We start from the raw sequence: 21,410 nt of genomic DNA, 5'->3' as shown, positions 1-21,410 counted from the left end.
AGAACAATATGTCTTGTCCCTATTATATAGGTCCATGGTCAAATGCCAAGTAAAAACAACAATACAGAAATGTTAATAAATAATATTATTTAGTTTAGTATTTAATAGCAAATATATTACATGCTAATTTACTTGTATTCATAGTGCTCCTTAGTCATATTATACTCTGACATGATATGAAATAATCCTATCGATGTGATAAAGTTTTGGAGGCGTATCGTGTCAGCAATAATTATTATTTTCGTGTCATTTCTTATAAAATACAAAAATGCACGAGGCTTATGAAGTGTCCCACCTTCTTAATCTTACGGTCCAAATAGAAGCTATTGCAGCATATGGTAAGAAAATCTCCAACTTAATACACCAATACGTATTGAATATTTTCTAAATTTTTGAGAGTATATAATAACAACAATATTTAGTTCCTGTATACCCTGCAGTGATAAACAGTAATCAGGATTTAAAACGTACCTGTAGTAGCAATCCGAAGTTATATCATTGATTAGATTGTTAACAAGTTGTCTTGTAATGGCAACTTGCTCTTTTGAGTCCCTTTTGGACTATTTTTACTTAATTACATGTATTTTGTAGATGATCACCTGATACTGGGGACCAGGCAAGGCCACCTGATGATGTATTCACTGTCAACCACCAACGGGAATCAGAAATATGAGCTACAACTCTTACAGTACTGTAAGAATTTTAGCAAGAAACCTATTCAGCAGATTGAAGTGATCCCAGGTGAGAAAAAAGAAAAAGAGAATTTATTTTGTATTAGAGATTGTGTATTACATAGTAATTTTACTCATTTTATAACATAGTGATGGATTCAGGATTTAAGTTTGTATATGACTTGAACCAATGTTTATATTTAGAGTCCCTAAATAGGCTTGTGCCTGCTCGGTCACTACAGAGAGCGCTCCGCTCTCGGTCAATCGGTCAAACGAACTAGTTCGGTCTTTTAGTTCCTTTAGTTCAGTTCGGTCTTTGAGAGCTGGGAATGTATGAATCGATTTTACAGTAGTTTTTTCCTAAATCTTTGGCAACTGAATTACGATTCAAGTTGTACGATACTATATGACGATTAAACATCAAAAAGCTAGACATAATAAAATAATATAAAAAATACAGAAAAAATATTTGATTTTTCTTCATACTTTTCAGGTTTAGGACTGTTTGTCACTCTTTTATCTCGTTCGCACTCGTGCCAGCGTCATTGTGAACCATTTCGTTCAGTCTATTTTCTGTTTCACTCATGTCAAGCGCTCACCAATCCCACTGAACTAAAGGACCTAAAGACCGATTAAGAGCGTACAAAAAGATTTAGTTCCTTTCGGTCCTTGATGGGATTTCATTCTTAACAGTTCTTAGTTCATGACCGACACAAGCCTATCCCTAAAGTTTTTTATGAAGGAACTATGTTGCATTTGCCGTGAGCCTCTTAGCCCTCCCCCTCCTAAATCCTGGTGCGCTGGTGTGCAACAACTACCAAGAATCAAAAGTAGTACATAACCATCATGTGTGATCTTTTTCTTGTGTAAGAAAAAAGTTCAATGATACAGTTAGACCAGTGTTATTTATATGTCATAATTTCATAGAAGTTTGACGTTTAAAATAACACTTGCACTGCGTGGGCTATCAAAATCTCTGCAGACTTTTCTTGGTCTAACTCTAGTCACTGTACTTTTTTAATTATTTTTTCTGCTTTCAGGAGATAATCTTCTTTTGTGTCTCACCGATAACATACTAACGACACATGATATTAAAGGTGTGAATTTCCCACTTCTGAAAACATTTTCACAAACAAAAGGGGCATCCCTATTTGCTATTGACAACAAGGTAAAGTTGCAAGAAATCATAATAAGCTTTTTATTGTACATTATCACTTTAACCTTTTGAACGCCAAACGGCGCATCCATTTGCCGTGCCACTGACGCCACGGGGGTAAAATTTAATTTTGTGAATAAATAATGCCAACCTAAGAGTGGGGTGTTTTTCAGTAGATTTTCATCAATAAACGATCGACGTCAAATGCCGTCTTTGGCGTCGTTATCACGATTTTGCGTTGACGTCAATTGCTGTCTGTGGCGTTCAAAAGGTTAATACTATAAATATGTACCGGTAAAACTATTAAACTTACAAACATAATATTTTTTTATTTCTAGTCTCAAACCTCCATGACCGGTGAATCAAATTCCGTGGTCCGTCTCTGCGTCGCCGTGCGAAGGAAGCTGCAACTGTTTTACGGAAAGAATGGAGAATTCAAACAGCATTTGTTTGATTTCAATATTCCTGATGTCCCCAAGGTTTTGGCGTGGGGCCAACAATACTTATGTGTTGGTTTCAAATCGGAATATACATTGTATGATGTAAGTATTTACTATTTATTTACCCCCTTTTTCATAAAAAAATACATGCCTGATGTAGTCAAATTATGTTTTATCCCTTTCTTACAAATACATAAGTCAAAATGACAGATAAGGACAAACGATTATTAGCTAATAGTGTGTGGAGAATACTGTCTATCAGGTAATTCCGTCTACATACTCTTTCGTTGCTTGTAACTATTGCGTTTGTATACATACTCACAGAAGGTTGGTAGAGCAGAAGGAGTGAAGATTTTTATTTTCTGAATGTGTCTGAGTGGTATTTCACCTGTCCAATGTGTATTTTGTCTCACATTTTGCTTAATGGGAGAGTGAGACGCAATGACATGGGACAAAGATATTGGATAGATGGAATACCACCACAACGTAGGTACGTATACAAATACAAGAGTGCTTGCCCCATGACTGTCTTCCCAACCAAAAATTTTATATTTCGGTCTTCTCCTACTAATGTCAGGCGTGGCTCACTCCGCGATTTCGTCGCTTTGCAACAGGTAGCTACAAGTACATCCGTCCCACACCAATTCTGGCCAGCCATAAGCCGCGCGTGGCGCTGTCGCCACCTAGCGGTCATATCTGTCCTAATCCTAACAGACGCGTTTTGTTAGAGAGTGAATCTTCTGTACCTAGAACTATTATTTATTCTGTGCTAATGTCGACTTTATAATGTTTGTGATAAGTTAGTAAATCTATAGAGTATAGATTATCCTATCTGCCATTAGAAACTAAAAGTAATTTGTATTCATCAATAAGGTTCAGCTTGAATTAATTTACAGCTCTCATCAGGGAACCCCAAAGAACTCTTCCCGACCAGCAGCTCTCGGTCCCTAGAACCCACCATAGCAAAGTACTCGGAAACTTGCTTCCTGTTGGGTCGAGACCTTACCTCAGTTTTAGTTGAAGAAGCGAAAGAGATAGAAATAAGGAACACTGTTAAGTGGCAGTCAGCGCCTATTGCCCTTGGTAAGCACACTATAAATACTGAATTATCGAATTAAAAAAAAAATTGGTGTATCTTTGGTGACAATCCAGTGTTAGGGCTGATTTAGAAGCGAAGTCGCATACGATTTTAGTTACATTGCGGACTGTTAGTTACGTCCAATTCAACCGACCGATCAAAAACCACAATGTAATGATACTCGCATGCGAGTTCTCGCATCGTCTAAATGAGCCCTTATGGTACCATCAAGAATAATGCAATCCCAATCCCGTCAAGCTCGTTTGAAGTTTTCATGAGTAGTTGACTGCAATTAAAAGAACAGTAAAAAATCTAAGCTAGTATCAAAAATAGTTTTCACTTCTCATGCTCAAAAAGTGCACCTTTATGTCGTGCGTAGACGACATAAAATCGCATTTTATGCTCTAGAGCATAAAGTAAAATCATCTATTACGACCCTTATTGACTTAGCAATAAAGTCCAAATTCTGCCATACAAACTGCCAGCCCTGCCGGCGCGCCCCCGACCGGCGCTCTCCCGATCGGCGTGCCCCGCGCCTCCGACCGGCCCAAGAACAGTTTTCTTTAGTCTTGAATAAATACGTTAAAATAACCTAAAATATTTGATTTTTTGTATATTTTCCTCGCAATCGAAGTGAAAAGCAGAGTGTACAACAAGGGCATAAATGTCCATTTTTACCCTCGTCTACTATTTTGGTCTTCGCTTCGCTCAGACCAAAAAATTGCCTCGGGTAAAACTGGGTCACTTTATGCCCTTGTTGTACAATCTACTATTATTTATAGAAAATTATGTACAATCAAAGTCTAAAATATATTATTACACCACCTTATTGCCCTTTATTGGATATTTTAGATGGTGACTACATTTATTTTTTGTTTATTACATACATATCAACACGCGAGATAGACTAATAGGCTATCCAGTATCCTTCTCTCTCTAATTAATACAGTTAGAAAAAACCCGAGTCTATCTCGCGGCGCTGTCGAGCTAACGGCTCGGCCACGACATTAAGCGACTTGCGACGGCGGTAGCGACAACCATAGGTGAGAAGGAAAGGTCCGATCGCTGTGTCTCGCTCCAACCTATGGTTAAGACGAAACAGGAGCTGAGTTTTAAATATTTTAGGTAAATATACCCGTCTCGCTAACGGAAGCGGCACCTAAAAGTAGTGCGATAAGGACAAGGCGAAAAATCCTGCGTAAAAATCTCAAAAATCGAGGTTTCTTACTCCTCTGTTTCCTCCTCCAAAACTTAACCAATCGTAAACAAATTTGGAAATCTAAATGATTATGAAATTATCTGTGTCGGACCGTTTTGCTTTTTTGGCTAATTGATATCAGTTTTGAATGCCACGCCTCTCATTGCGGCATAGTCAATTAGGCCATTTTTGAAGGGCTCTAGCGCCTTAAAAAACAAAAATATCAAAAATAGCAAAACGGTCCGACACAGATATTGACAATATTAATCTGTGTTGAAAAAATCATTGCTCTAGCTTCAAAAACCACGGAGGAAAACGAGGAGTACGTTTGTATGGAGAAATGACCACTCCCGTTGGCTCTTAAAGCTGCCGCCGTCGCAAGTCGCTTGATGTCGTGGCCGCGCTGTAAGAGCTAAGCCTACTTAAATCGGACTATAGTATATCTATTTATCTGTTTAGTGTGGGATGAGCCGTACCTACTCGGGCTGATGCAGGACGACAACGTGGTGGTGCAGACGGTGGAGCCCGCCTTGTTCGTGCAAACACTCCCAGAACTTAATAAAGCAAGACTGATGTACAGGTGAATTTTAAACAGTTCTTTAATATGCACACACTAACAAAACTTACCGATTCGTAAGTGCCGTATTCATTAAGGGCGGGTTGCACCAACCACACTTGACAGACTGATCAACATCACTCAGCAGAGAACTATGAAAATTCTCATACAATAAAATTTAGCGAACACTTTAGGGGCATTCCACGAGACTGTCGCTTACATAACGCAATTCTTCTAATACTTCTGGGAATGCTGAGTACGCGATATTGGGTCAGGTAATATTTCATGACTTGGCTAACAAATTGGCAGTATATTCTCGAGATTCACGTATTTTATTGAGGTAGCTGCCATACAAGGCAAAAGCGTTATGTAAGCGAGTCTCGTGGAATGCCCCTTTAACGGTGATAGACGGTTTGGTGGTGATTTGGAGGGTAGTTTACCCTCTGGGTTGGAAGGTCAGATGGCAGTAGCTTTCGTAAAAACTAGTGCCTACGCCAATTCTCGGGATTAGTCGTCAAGCGGACCCCAGGCTCCCATGAGCCGTGACAAAATGTCGGGATAACGCGAGGAAGAAAGGAAAGACGGTTTGGTGCAACCGACCCTAAGTCTATTATGCTGCGGTGGCTACTTAATCATTTGATCGCCGAAGACGTCTACTGACGTGCGCGGCTACAGCGCAATATCAACCTTCGTGCATTCCAAAACAAAGTAACGTAACAAACAAACAAACACGATGACGCGCCCCGCATGATAAGCGTGGCCCTGTTAAGGCCTGGCCAAACAGCCGGCGCAGCGCAGCGCCGCGTGATGCCTGTTCAAACAGGGCGCGCGCGGATCGCGCTGGCCTCACGCTCTCAACACGCCCTCATCGCGCGCGCGAACGCGGCGCGGCCGCGCGGGAACGCGGCGCACCGCTCGCTGCCTAACGTCCGATCCGACTGATGTGACCTTGCGCGACGCGGCGGGCCGTCGCGTCCGCGCCGCGTGGACGCAAGGGGCCGCGCGGCGCGGGGCGCGACAGAAGCGGGGCGTGATACCGGCGGGACGCAGTCTGTTTGACGTCGGTAACCTGTTAGCATGTGCCGCGGTCGCGCGGCGCGGACGCGGCGCTGCGTCGCGCCGGCTGTTTGGCCAGGCCTTTAAGGTGAACCTCAGACGGGCCGCACGCTTGTTTTATTTGTGGTATAAAAAAACAACGGGTTGCACTCCGGAAGTGCCGGCAGAAGTGAAAACTCAATGACATTATAACAGTTTTTCGATCAGATCACGTGTCCGTCTTACGTCTTACGAATCTTACGGTCACGTGACCTGTCGCGAGTTTAACATTTTTTCCCCATCACAAAAAGTGCACAGCGCCGCTAAAGAAGTTTTCACTTCAAAAAAACATTTGTGTTTTTTTGGCATTAGGTACTTGAAAAAATTAAATATTTTGTTTTTACGACGGGACTAAGAATCCTCGTATGCTATTAATTCCAGATGTAACCGTGGGCTGGTGTTTGCTGCCTCGGTAGGGCAAGTGTGGTGTCTAAGCTCCGTGGACATCAACAAGCAAATACAGCAGCTCCTCAAGGACAAACAGTTCCAAATTGCCATCAATTTGACGGTGAGTAGAGAGAATAAGTACCGTCTAAGCTGTGGTCGAAAACTAACTCGAACATCTTCGATCAGGTGTGAATATTATAGGGATGTCGCAGTTCTAAGGCCAAACATTGACATAATATATCTATGAGTGCATTCGTCAGGTTAACTCGAAGAGATCCCATACAGGGATAAGTTCGCCTTTGTTGTATTTAATTCACTCTGTAACTGTGTTTCTCGTGCTTTTGTTTCTATGTACAATAAATACATTTATACATATATCTAAGAACTGGCCTTACGGGAAATAAGAATGGGGTCAGTACAGCGGTGTCACGCACACGAATTCGAGCCAATTGTGCAATCTAACGCCACAACGTGATTGGTTGATGAGTTCGCATCTCGCTCGCGATTGGTCGCAAGTAGTTGCGTTAGACTGCACGATTGGCACAAATTCGTGAGTGACACCGCTGAACTAGCACCATTCTTTGTGCCCGTAAGTCCCGTCCTTAGACAACAAACAAACATTTAACACAAGGAAGAAAAAAAACTCGATTGTCTTGTACAGTTTTTGGGTCTTTGGGATGGAACCTCACTGGTTGAAATTCGACAAAACGCTTTTTCTTACCGAGCGAAGCAAGGTCTTACGGCTCGGCCACGACTTTGCGCGACCGGCCACGGCGGCAGCGGCAACCATAGGTTGGAGCGAGCCACAGCGATCGGACCTTTCGTTCCCACCGTCCGTCGCCGGTCGCGCAAAGTCGTGGCCGAGCCGTTAGGGAGGACCTTCGTGATTGTATGTTCCGATGTTTGTTAGACTATCACATTTTCACGAAGTTGAACAGGAACTTATTGCAGTATTATTATTTATTTTATTATAGAAAAGCAAACAACGAAAATTCACTTTTTATGGTAGGTGCAGGTTAAAATAAACTTTCATGCATTCCAATAAGGTTTACTATTGCCCGTTAAACAATCGTTCGTTCCAAAGGTACAAAAGCAAAGTTTGTTGTATATACTGCAGCCATAACTGAAATACTAATCTACACTCATTTAAGTTTATATAATACAATAACTAGATGAACATTTTTCCTTGTATATTATATTATTCTTTAAATATCTTTCCTGGTGTGATACACCGCCATGCTAGTGGTGTATTTTATCCTTTTCACAGTTTTAGCTATCACAGTTTCCTTTGATTAACGTACACAAGTGTACATGTTCGTTTACAGTCATGAAAATAATGTAATTTTTGTTTATACCTGAAATTCCAAATACTTATCAGGTTTTAAATGTTATAATTTGGTTTAGTCATGTTAAATATTGTGATCATAGTGTTTACAGAGTTATAATTTTTTGATATCTCTGCAACAAAATTACCAAGAAAAATGATGCACAAATTAAAAACTGCTCGTGCTATCCGGAACAGAAAGGGGACACTTGAATTGTTGATTCGTGTAAGTAAAATAGCAGTTTGTATGTAGTTTCAAGCGTCTTTGTACAAAGTATGCAATTAAAAATTGCATTGGAGGCCAAAAATGTAAGGCAACGAAAGAGCACAGACAAGACATCCTCCAGACTGAGCATAGTAGCCTCTACCCCCTCTGCCACAAATACGATAGTTTTACTCCATTTTCGAGTCGAAAGTGTCTGTGTGACGTCCGTGTCTTTGAACGGACCAATCACGGCACGGGACCTCGCTCACCTCGTCCCCCGCACCCCCGTATTTTTGGCAGCATCGATTTAATGAAATAATTGCTCTAAACTCTGTCTAGAGGATTCCTAGTCTATGCGAAAGAGGCAAAAAAATGCGACTTGTTTCTATAATTTTCCACATTTCATGTATTATAGGTACCACCATACTTAATAAAACTACATATATATGAACACAGAAAGCTTAATAATGTCTACCAGAAACCACTATATCTTACAGCAAATATTAAAACTTCTGTACATCAAAGAAAAACCATCTCACTTCAGCCCTTAATTCAAGAATTCTTCATCTCTTACAGAGTTTGAACGACTGCCCAGAGGAAGATAAGCGTCAAAAGATACATTCCATTCAAATGCTCTACGCCCTAGAGCTTTTCGACAACAAGAAATACGCTCAGGCTATGAACGAATTCGGTAAACTGAACACCGATCCCGCCGACGTCATAAAGTTATTCCCAGAATTAGACAACAAACCGGGCTCTAGCGGGAAAAATGGGAAACTAAAAGGGGAAGATTTAGAAAATGCATTGAACGCTTTAGTAAAGTACTTGTTGGAGTTGAGGTCGAGAAAGAGTAGTGCGAGCGAGGCGAGTGGTTCACAGGACGAGGCGGGAAAGAGGAATGTGCAGCAGCAGCTGGAACTGATTGATATAACGTTGCTGAAGTGTTATTTGCAGGTTAGTTTTAAAGTAGCAAATGCTATCGGGTATATACTGAACTGTTTGGTGTAATTTCACCTTTTTAGGGTTCCGTACCCAAAGGGTAAAACGGGACCCTATTACTAAGACTCCGCCGTCCGTCCGTCCGTCCGTCCGGCCGTCCGTCCGTCTGTCACCAGGCTGTATCTCACGAACCGTGATAGATTGAAATTTTCACAGATGATGTATTTCTGTTGCCGCTATAACAGCAAATACTAAAAACAGAATAAAATAAAGATTTAAGTGGGGCTCCCATACAACAAACGTGATTTTTGACCGAAGTTAAGCAACGTCGGGCGGAGTCAGTACCTACTTGGATGGGTGACCGTTTTTTTTTGCCGTTTTTGCATTATGGTACGGAACCCTTCGTGCGCGAGTCCGACTCGCACTTGCCAGGTTTTTTGATTTCAGAAAAAATCCTGCTAGGTATCCATAACCACTTGACCGTCCGGCCCGCGAGACTGTTTTCCTCTCTACCGTCCGGGTTTTTTTATTTTTACGCACGCCCCGCGCTGCGCATCCAAACTTTCTACAAAAACTATAACTATCGGGATAGTAAGGTTCCCGCGGACGGTTAAGAGCATATTGGTTTCCGATACTATGCTATCGTCGGACGGTCAAGTGGTTAAAGAAAATCTAAATCTTTTTAGACAAATTTATCATTTTGAATCTGTTACAACATGTAATTCTTTGACCGCCTAAAACGTCAACAGACGCGCGCGGCTGTAGCCCAATATATTAAACTTCGTGCATTCATACAATGTTTATTAACTTTTAAGTTAACCTTTTTTATTTAAAAGAAGATAAAATAAAAATATACATTCGCTTCACGTAGTTATGGAACACCGACCCATTACTCTAACAAATTTCAGCTAATATTTCCATCATATTATTCACTAGAATATCTTAACCGCTGATCATAGCAGCGTAAGTGTAAGGCCTGAGTGGACGCTCGAGTTGGGCGTGCAGCGGGGCGGGGCGTGCGGGCGTGCATGTTAAACAAATGCAAACGTATAGGAGCGGCTTTAGTGCACGCTGCTCAAATCACTTGTGAGCCCGACGCCACGCTGCACGCACCGCCGAACACTCCGCTTCGAGCGTCCACTCAGGCCTTACACTAATGGTTCCCTCACAGATGTAGCAAAAGGCTTTATGGCTGCGCAATAAGAGCGAAAAAGTCATCGTTCTGCTCGGCTCGCATCGGCCGGCGCCTGCCGACGCGTCGACGGCCTTTTCGCTCTTATTGCGCGGACATAAAGCTTTTTCCTATCGGCTTTTGCCGAATGCGCGTCGATATATCTGGGGAGACCGTAAGGATATAGCGCTAACTCACTCTTCTATACTGCCTCTCAGTATAACAAATCTACTAATTACAACTGTTCTCATCAGATCAACGACGCCCTAATCGCGCCACTCCTACGCCTAAACAACTGCCGACTAGACGAAGCCGAAAAGATCCTGTCAGCGCACGGGAAATACACGGATCTCGTGATCTTGTACCAAACTAAAGGGCAGCACTTGAAAGCTCTACAGTTATTGAAGGAGCAGGCTAAGCAACCGGACTCTAATCTTAAGGGGTACAATATGACTAAGAAGTGCTTGCAGCAATTAGGTAATATTTTAACACCATTTATTTAACTATTTCAACTAGAAAATATCTAAGGATCTCGTGATCTTGTACCAAACTAAAGGGCAGCATCTGAAGGCTCTGCAGTTATTGAAGGAACAGGCTAAGCAGCCTGACTCTAATTTAAAGGGATATAATATGACGAAGAAGTATTTACAGCAGCTAGATTTAGGTAATATTTTATACCAGTTATTTAACTACTTAAATCCGAAAATACACGTATCTCGTGATCATGTACCAAACAAAAGGCCAACATTTGAAGGCTTTGCAGTTATTGAAGGCGCAGGCTACAAATGTAGTGCGTAATCCTTTGCCGTCGTATTTTATTTCAACCAGGGTAATTTCTTATGTTTTGAGCCATACTATGTTTTGTTGAAGGTGCCGAACACATTAATCTAATCTTCGAATTCTCCGACTGGATCATACGGGACCACCCAGAAGAAGGCTTAAAAATATTCATCGAAGACAAAATAGAAGTTGAAAACCTGCCTAGACCGAAAGTTCTAGATTTCTTACTACGGGAACACAAATCTCTAGTCGTTCCTTATTTAGAACATGTGATACACACATGGAACGATACGAATAATCTATTCCACGATGCTTTGATTAATATGTATAGAGAAAAAATTACGGATAAAAAGGCTAATATTACTGAAGAGGAGCTCCAGCATACGAAGTCTAAATTGTTGGCTTTCCTGGAGAAATCTTCACATTACACGCCGGAAAGAGTAATATTGCATTTCCCGTCCGACAGTTTGTTCGAGGAGAGGGCTATTATTTTGGAGAAGCTGGGCAGGCATGAACAGGCGCTTGCTATTTATGTACAGATTTTAGGTAAGTTTTTTTTTATAGATTTTTTTGTGTGGAATTAAAATTTGATAGCTTTCTCGTTGGATTTTTAAGTAATAAATAAAACTGCTAGAAAATACAAAATATTACGTCACTCTTTTCGTCACGATCACTAATGAGTCTCATTCTAGCAATTTATTTCAACTGATTCGCGTAAATAGAACTATCTTTTTTGTTTTCGTATATCATAGAAAGATTCAACAAGAATATTTGGCCAAATTGACCGAAGTGAAATTACAATTTAAATGTGAATGACGAATCAATTGTACACACAAAAAAAAACAAGAGTTCTAGGGAGTATTACTGCAATGTTCTGCCGCCAGAGTGCAGCACTAATTTGTTTAGTAAACCATAGAGTAACTTATACATACTAGGCCTTAAACAGTTTTTCGACAAGTTTTCACTATGACATTGATGCACCAAGGCGGTTTGTTTACAGGTGGCCTACCGCGAAACGCGAAAATCGGGATTTCTTTATCTGCCTCTCTATCGATCGAATAAGCAAGAGTGATAGAGAGGCAGAAACCGAACTTTCGATTGTCGTGTTTCACGGTAGGCCATGTGATTGACGTGACGTGTGATGTGTCATTGATGATGTCAATGAGGTTTGTTTACTGTATGTGCTAAATCTTTCCGGTGCATGCGACACTAAACTCAAAATACACTAATTATCAAATACTACCAATATTGAAAAAAACTATTCCCATAACGAATGAAACGCAAATGAACTTGTTGCCAAAATGACCCGTTCTCGATTTGTACTTTCCCCAATATGGGCCAATTCCAAATGGACTGAAGCTCATAAAAACCGATACACAGAAGGCTCTTTTCCCAAAATACCCTAAATTTGAAATGCGGGAAAGTATCAGAACACCTAATTTCCATAATGATTGATTCACAAAACGGCCTGTTCCCAAAATACACCAAACGCTCGATTGTCATACTGTATACACGGTACGTTGCTTTTTAGGATTCCGTACAAAATATGTATCTTATACCTTTAAACGAGCAATTCTTGTATATTTATCTTATACTTTTAAATTAAACGAGCAATTCTTGTATATTTATTTATTTATATATATATTTCGGGGATCTCGGAAACGGCTCTGACGATTTCGATGAAATTTGCTATATGGGGGTTTTCGGGGGCGAAAAATCGATCTAGCTAGGTCTTATCTCTGGGTAAACGCACATTTTCGAGTTTTTATATGTTTTCCGAGCAAAGCTCAGTCACCCAAATATTACAAACTATACCTTTTATTATTATTATTAAAGCCTTTCTTATACGAACTGTTAACATTTCATTTAACAATTATAATTTTATGTATGTATATTTCTATATGCATGTTCGTAAGGTCTTTTTGACCTAGGCCTCTTCCGAATCGCCTTTTTCTAATATATTTAAGTATTTGTCCAACATTTTCTTCCATTCTTGTCTATCTATTGCCATTTCTTTCCAGTCTTTTCCTATTGTTTCTATTAGGTCTTTTTCCCATCTTGTTTTTGGTTTGCCCTTTTTTCTTTTACCAATTTTTGGATTCCAATTTGTTGCTATTTTTGTCCATCTGTTGTTTTTCATCCTGGCTATGTGCCCGGCCCAATTGTATTTTTGTTTCAATATATGTATTGCTGCATCTATAAATCTTGTTCTTCTTCTTATCTCTGTGTTTCTAACTCTGTTTGATAACTTTATGTTAAGGACACTTCTTTCTATTGACCGTTGACATACTTGAATTCGTTTGATGATATCTCCTGTGAGTGACCATGTTTGACTACCATATGTAAGACAGGGCAGAATGCATGAGTCGAAGGCTAGTTTTTTTAGTTTTATTGGTAGTTTCTTCTTAAATATATCCTTCATGGCCCAGTACTTCTTCCATGTCTGTCCGATTCTTCTTGTTATTTCTTTGTTTGTGCAGTCTGTGAATGATACCTGTTTTCCAAGGTATATATACTCGTCAACATATTCCAGTGATGTATTCTCTATTTGTATAGTCACTTTTTTTGAGTTGGTCATGACTTTTGTTTTTTCTTCATTCATTTCTAGACCTACTTTTTGACTTTGTGCATTTAGTTCTTGCAGTAATATACTGAGCTCAGTTGCACTGTATGCTAATATTACCAGGTCATCTGCGAATCGAAGATTTGATAAATATTTGTTGTTTATCTTGATGCCCTTTTGTCTTTCTTCCCAGTTTAGATTTTTGAATATTTCTTCTAAGACCGCTATGAACAGCTTTGGTGACATTGGGTCTCCCTGTCTTACCCCTCTGTTGATCTGGATCTGTCTTCCTAATTTGTCTGTTTTTACTCTGGCTGTACTTTTTTCATAGATCTTTTTTATGACATGTATGTAGACTTCTGGTATGTCCTGATTCTCTAGTGCCTGCCATATCGATGTATGAGTAATTGAGTCAAAAGCTTTTTTAAAGTCGACAAATCCTATATAAAGTGGTTTCTCAATTATTTGGCATAGGGTCTGAAGGTGGTCTGTTGTGGAGAAACCCTTCATAAATCCAGCTTGTTCTGTTGGCTGTTTATTATCTAAAATAGGTGTGATGCGTTGTAGTAGTGTCATTGAAAAAATCTTGTAAATATTAGACATTAGACTAATTGGTCGGTAGTTTGATATGTCATGTGGGTCTCCTTTCTTGTATAATAGGGATATATGTGCCTCTGTCCATTGAGTGGGTATTTGTTCATTTTCTTCTAAAATTTTATTAAATAGTTTTGTTAGTGGAACTGCTATTACTGGTTTCATCATATGTATACTTTCATTTTTGATGTTATCCGGTCCTGGACTTTTATCTTTTTTAAGTTTATGTATTGATTTTTGTACTTCTTCAACTGTGAATGGATCTACATTTTTATTTCTCTCTTCATTTTGTTTTCTATTTTAACGAGTATAACTCCTCATAAAAAATTGTGGCAATTTCGTTGATATCCTTCCTGTTGGTTTTTTCCTCTCCTTTTCTATTTTTCAGTTTTGGCATAATGGGTTTTCCTTTGTTTAGAATTTTTTGTGCCTTTTTTATTGTTCCTGATTTTTCTAAATTTTCTCTGATGACATTTAATTTGTAGGTTTTGATATCTTCTTTTATTTTATTTTTGGTAATCTTGTAAAGGTTTGACAGTTCTTCTCTTTGCGATTTCGTCTTGCATTTTGTATTTCTTAAAAGTTGGCGTTTTTCTATTAGTGTTAGTGTATCTTTTGACAAAATATTTCTATCCATTCGTCCTGTATTGGATTTTCCCGCTAAATTTTCTTTTAAAATATCCTCAAATTTGTTGTAAAGTTCTTGCACGGGGTAGGGGCTTTGTCCCGTAAATATGGTGTCCAGTTTTTGGTGTATTTTTTCCCTGAGTTCTGCCAGATTTTCAGGCGGTGTTGTTATTAGAGTTCTGTTAAAGTTTTTCCTTGATTTACGAAGTGTATCTATGCATAAAGTGGCTCTTAGCATTCTGTGATCGCTGTTATGTTGTAGGTTGGATATGACTTCACAGTTTTTGAAGTTTTGTTGGAAATTTGTTGTGATGTAGTCGATCTCGTTTCTTGTGCAAAATAACAAATAACAAACTATACCTACTTATGCAAAATAGTATCGATACTACGAAATTTGAGCAAATTAAAAAAAAAAACGTTACCGGACTCTTTACGGCTCGGCCACGACACTGAGCGATTTGAGAGACTTGCGACGGCGGCAGCGATAATAACCATAGGTTGGAGCGAGACACAGCGATAGGACCTTTCGTTATCACCTATGGTTATCGCTGCCGCCGTCGCAAGTCGCTCAATGTCGTGGCCGAGCCGTTAGTTCATTATAGGTACTATCATAGAGAAAAAAATACAGAGAGTGCTCACTCCATACATCAGTTTTAGTACCAAAACGACTATTATTTTCGTAGTCGACATCTAGCATCAAGTAGCAATAGATGTTCCGAAGACCGAAAAGTCTAATGCTCAACAATTTTAACTTAATATTATAACCGGATTAACAGGAACTCTATTTTCAACTCTTTCTGCTTTTAATATTAGTTGTAAATTGTTGTTCAATACAATTTTCGTGAGTCGCGACACTAGAGAATTCTAGTATCAAGTAGCGATACTGATAATTCCGCTACTCGATGCTAGATGTCGACTGCGAAAATAATAGGCGTTTTGGTATCAAAACTGATGTATGGAGTGAGCACTCTATTCTTACTATATTTCTCTATGGTACTATTGACCACTGAGCTAGCCCGAGGACAGACAGACAGACGGACATGGTGAAACTAAAAGGGTTCTTAGTTTACTACGGAACCTTAAGTAATGAAGTACTAATAATATAGCTAAAACGATATGTACGAACAAATAAAAAAACATTTATTTTTAAATCTTAATCGTTTATTTTTGTCGTTTCCTCAGTTTGATAACGTTTTCTAAAAAAATTTTTGCGGATATTAATCCCAGACTGAGGTCCGATAATTGCTGTTGATACTTGCGATCAAAAACAATGTCACATCGTTGCATCTTCGCATCACTGAACAACGGATTTTTTATACGAGTGTCTTGGAACTTGGCTTCTCGCCTTAGTTTATATAGGAAGCGCACTAAGGTTGGCTTGTGCGGCATGCGAATATTAAGCCGTCGATGCCAGCCCTCGACCGGATTATTGGTGCGGTGTTTTTCTTGAGAGCAACTCAATCTGTGGGCTCCTAATTTTAACCAGCTAGGTGTCTTCCATGTAACTCTTGAAAAGCAGGAATTCATTTCTTACTGGAGACTCGCTAAGTAGTGTCACCCAAAAATCGTATATCTCCGACTTCGGCAACAGCGGTATAACAGCACACAATTGAGTAAATTTGCGGCCCTCGCGGGTAGTATCCATTTTTAATGATGCTGCTTTCTTAAAAACCGCACGATTGTAATGAAAATAGCATCCCGTCAACTCACAGTTCGGGTACACTGATTCACATGCATTGATTTGCGCTAGTTCATAGTCGTATTTTAACTTATAATTACTCCCATTTCATCTCGCAGCAACGTGAACAATCTTGTATAAGTGCTTTGTCTTTTATTCGGGAGCAGCGCGAACAGTACAGGTACAACAGTGGTTGTAGTGTTGCTAGCGCCTATGTTACCGTGTATAGAGTACAACTGACAAAATGGTTTTGGCTTCATTTTATAGGTCCCATCACCTAAGTATTGTATTGGTTTTTCCGCTGATTTTCTCATATATTCGATGCAAGTCTTCGTCGAAAAAATTAAAATTTTCTCCGTGTCTCCATCTTCCACTGTCAAAAATTCGTGGGCTAATAAATCAGGTACTTTGACATTTTCTAACCGATTAAACTCCGTATTCTTTTGGTTCAGAAACTTCTGCCTGGCTCTATATAAAGAACTTCTTACTTCATCAAAAGAGCACATACTAAAGCTGGAATCGGCTTCATGCAAATTTGTCACAATTTTTTCAAAAACTTTCTTTACCGGTGTCATCTTTCTGCATACTTCTTTCTTACAAGAATCTATGGCAATATTGCGTATGTTCTCATTGTAGTGCCTCTTGCAGACATGGTCACTTACCTTCAGTACCGTGTCTTTATTTTTATTTAATGTTGCGGATGCGAAGCACCCTGTAGTGCGATTCGCACATTTCCAATTATTAGATTTTTTGTTATTATGACTGAAATTGTATCTGTGCCCGTCATAAAGGAGAACGGAGCGCCCTTTTTGGTTTTCTATAAAAATAATTTCTCTGCTAGAACTCTCGGCCATTGCGAATCACAAGAAACAAGAAATGATGACATCGATTCCTTTTACGTCTAATATTGACAATTCATTTTTAAGTGGCCAATGTTAAGACAGCATCTGTAGTGGCAGTTTACACGAGGTTTTATTCTATTAAAACATGACAATCAAGAATTTAGTGTATTTTGGGAAAAGGCCGTTTTGTGAATCAATCATTATGGAAATCGGGTGTTCTGCGATTAAAATTTAGGGTATTTTGGGAAAAGAGCCTTCTGTGTATCGGTTTTAATGAGCTTCAGTCCATTTGGAATTGGCCCATATTGGGGAAAGTGCAAATCGAGAACGGTTCATTTTGGCATTAAGTTCATTTGCGTTTCATTCGTTATGGCAATAGTTTTTTTTAATATTGGTAGTATTTGAGGATTGGTGTATTTTGAGTTTAGTGTCGCATGCACCGGAAAGTGCTAAATGTGCCACCTACGCAGAGCTTTGCCTAATATTCCCTATTGCGTTGTCACAATTAAAAATTTGAAGATTATCAGTATCACCCTGAGTCATTCAGTTCATAACAGTTAACACAAGTCGATTTATAATATAATACAATTTTTTTCAGGTGACGTCGTCCGAGCTATACAGTACTGCGAGAAAACCTGCGATAGCTCCAACGAGAAAAGCCGCGACATATACATCATGCTGCTTCGAATACTAATGAACCCTCAACAGAGCAGCGCGCTCACCGGCCCTCTGGCCAACATACCCAGACACCCGAAAACATCAGAACCGGACCTGGAGACAGCTCTTAGTATACTGGAGAAACACGCGGACAAAATATCTCCTGTCAAGGTTAGTTGGTACTGTTATATTGCGATAGCTCTTTGAAAAGAGCCGCGACATTATGGTTCTTAAAATCCTGATGAATCCTCAACAGAGCAGCGCGCTCACAGGTCCACTAGCCAACATACCCAGACACCCGAAAACATCAGAAGCGGACCCAGAGGCGGCAAGATATCTCCTATCAAGGTCAGTTGGTACTGTTATATGTAGTGGGAAAGCTCTGACGGAAAACTACTAGACTAACCTTATTGCAAAGTTACAAGGTCCATGAATGGTAAGTTAAGAGCATTTCTATTTTACATTATGCTACTAAAAATTACAATTTGCTACTGATGAATCTTGTAAACTCTTGATAGAGCTGTGCACTTGCATGCGCACAGGACAATATACCCTGACACCCAACATTGCAAGTATTGCAACCCGATCTGGAGGAAGCTTTTAGAGGCTAAGTTACCACTGACGTGGCACTCTTGGCTGTGAGATATTAAAACCTCACTTTATAACGCGAAAAATTTAGCTGGAAACTTATTCTTAATTGCTGCCAAATAGTATGAAAATTTGAAACTAAAAAAACATCACTTTTTTAGGTAAGGTGTTCTTAGTCGAGTGCTATCATGGCTTTTAGTTCTTCATCTACCATATTCAGATATAGCCAATAACATTCCTTGAAATTCGTGTTTTAAGGTTATTTTAATTTTGTTCTACCCAGGCTCTGTCCGTGCTTCCCGACTCGGTGCCGCTGGCCAGGTTGAAGCACTTCCTAGAGAGCGCTCTGGACAACCAGCTTACTCTCAAGCGGAGGACGCAAGTGCTCAAGGGATTGCTGTATGCGGAACATTTACAGGTATTTGTTCTTTTTTTTTTTAATTTCTAGATAACACGAACACATTGCGATTCATGAAATTTTACAAAGAAATTGAATCGATACCTTTGAATCATTTCTGTATACCCAGCCGCTTCATGTAAACAGTTTACGTTGCGCCGATGTTTCTTTAAAACAATAATATTCGCTTATATGCTATTGAATAGCAGAGCTCATTACCTCAGCTTGGCAACTTTGTCAGAATATTGAGGTAGGTATAACGTCATGATCTAGATAAGATCGAATCAAAGTTTAGATCGAAAATACATATATGTATAGTAATTATTTTATCGCGTTTGCGAAAACTAAATACTTACTGTTTAATTTTTTTCAGGTACTTGAGTTGAAACAGTACCACGAGTCAAAAAGCGTAGTAATCAACGACTACAACGTGTGCCCCGTGTGCAAGAAGCGCTTCGGCAACCAGAGCGCCTTCGTGCGCTACCCTAACGGTGACATCGTGCACTATTCTTGTAGGCTAGACAAGTGAATTCATCTAACTGCGGTATATGCCATTATCATTAGACTATGGTTTACATGCTGGATATGGGTCACCTAGGATCTCCAAATCTTTATCAACGACTACAACGTGTGCCCCGTGTGCAAGAAGCAAGAAGCGCTTCGGCAACCAGAGCGCCTTCGTGCGCTACCCTAACGGTGACATCATGCACTATTCTTGTAGGCTAGACAAGTGAATTCATCTAACTGCGGTATATGCCATTATCATTAGACTATGGTTTACATGCTGGATATGGGTCCCCTAGGATCTCCAGATCTTTATCAACGAGTGCAACGTGTGTTCCGTGTGCAAGAAGCGCTTCGGCAACCAGAGCGCCTTCGTGCGCTACCCTAACGATGACATCGTGCACTATTCATGTAGGCTAGACAAGTGAATCCATCGACGGTATATGTCATTCTCATTAGCTTGTGTCTAGATCTAGATACTGCTGAATTTAGATTCCCCTAAGGATGTTCATAACCACCGCTCGTTCCAGATGCAACGGTAAAAGTAGTATGTATCCAACTTGACAAACGTACGAGTCGACAAATGCCAAACGAAAAGAAATGTATCGAGATGGAGATGACAGATGCTACGAAATTAAAGGCACGTGATTGTTTCCATTCGTTATGTATTTAAGTTATAGGGAGCGTGCGCGAACTGTAGAGCGTAACATAGGAACGCCTTGTTTATTAGCGAGAAGTGTCAAATTTAAGTTTCCGAATTAGGTCACAAGGTGGCACTGTCAGATTCTACAACGCACACGTTCCATATTGTACACTGCTCATGTAGATTAGAGAATGGATAGTCGAAATGCTTCAGCATGGTTATCGAATTGTAAAAATGTATAGAACGTTTCTTCATAGGCAAGGCAACCTATAAATTTCTACCCACGCATCGAATAAAAAAATATTTTATGATTTTTTTTATTTAAATGGCGTATGATTTAAATGTTAAACAGGAAAAACGTTATTTATTTATGACTTTTTTTGCAAATATCTCTCAGCTTATATACTTTTGATAAAAGCAATGTTTTGCTATCTTATAATTATTTCACATATCATACACACGCCAATGTATCCAAAACCGTGGTGGGAACGGGAACCCATAACATTAGGGCTACAGGCAACATGTCGAAGACTTATTATTTCTTACAATTTAACTGATGAATGAAACGGATTTAGTTACAATTTAAACATGAGTTATTGAAAAAAAAAAAACTATTTATCTACATAAACACGTTTCCTCATATACGTAATGTCCTTGTAGTGTCCTGTATGTTGCATTATTTTGTATAGACTGCTTTAGTAGAATTACATCCATTGCATGAAGTAGATACGAGAAGTATTTAGTGCCTGTATATTTATCTTAATGGGAACCCTTTACCAGGCTCACATTTCAAAAATGATATGACAGTCGTATGTCAGTCTTACTCATCGAAAATAGAACACATGTTTGAAGTGCCGTATGTGGGAAATATATATCTCTTAGCCTGGTCAAGGGTTAAGATATATTTTCGCAAATACTGCGATGAATAAATAATCAAATTAGCAGTGTTTGCGAATTGCAACTTTTAGTCATGTACCTAGAAATTAATTGCTTTAAGTGTAAAGACGGCTGTATATTTATGAATTTTATATTTCGTGATAATATGTTAATATTTATAACTGTATAAATGATATATTATAGACTATAGTAAAATTTATATCGGGATTATTTGGTTTTTATTCACCTGCTACTATAGAAAAAAAATAATTAATAAGTTATTAATTGTGTGTTATTAATAATAACACATTAAAGTGGTTTCCACATAGCTCTGTCATATTTTTGTAGGGTACGCCTCACTCCATAACTATAAACTGCTTTGTACTCTACAAGAATTGTATGATGTATCTAAGCCAAGTGGTTAGGATTTTGCTGATTTAA

The 21,410-nt window shown here is 39.3% G+C and overlaps 1 protein-coding gene across 1 annotated transcript; it reads left to right on the top strand.

Annotated features, from left to right (window-relative positions):
• The first annotated feature begins 43 nt into the window (after positions 1 to 43).
• LOC134796699 (vam6/Vps39-like protein) lies at positions 44 to 19,849 on the top strand. The gene is made up of 13 exons (XM_063768869.1): positions 44 to 338; positions 592 to 741; positions 1,712 to 1,839; positions 2,166 to 2,369; positions 3,164 to 3,350; positions 5,003 to 5,123; positions 6,576 to 6,702; positions 8,687 to 9,064; positions 10,475 to 10,697; positions 11,091 to 11,546; positions 17,903 to 18,132; positions 18,833 to 18,967; positions 19,320 to 19,849. Exons 1-13 carry the CDS (start codon positions 269 to 271, stop codon positions 19,473 to 19,475), a joined length of 2,565 nt encoding a protein of 854 aa, XP_063624939.1. The 5' UTR covers positions 44 to 268; the 3' UTR covers positions 19,476 to 19,849.
• Positions 19,850 to 21,410: the final 1,561 nt, after the last annotated feature.

This window comes from Cydia splendana, chromosome 14 (genome assembly GCF_910591565.1).
Source record: "Cydia splendana chromosome 14, ilCydSple1.2, whole genome shotgun sequence".
Classification (NCBI taxonomy): Eukaryota; Metazoa; Arthropoda; class Insecta; order Lepidoptera; family Tortricidae; genus Cydia; species Cydia splendana.
The sequence above is the reverse complement of the archived record's forward strand: the minus strand, read 5'-3'. Positions and strand labels throughout refer to the sequence as shown.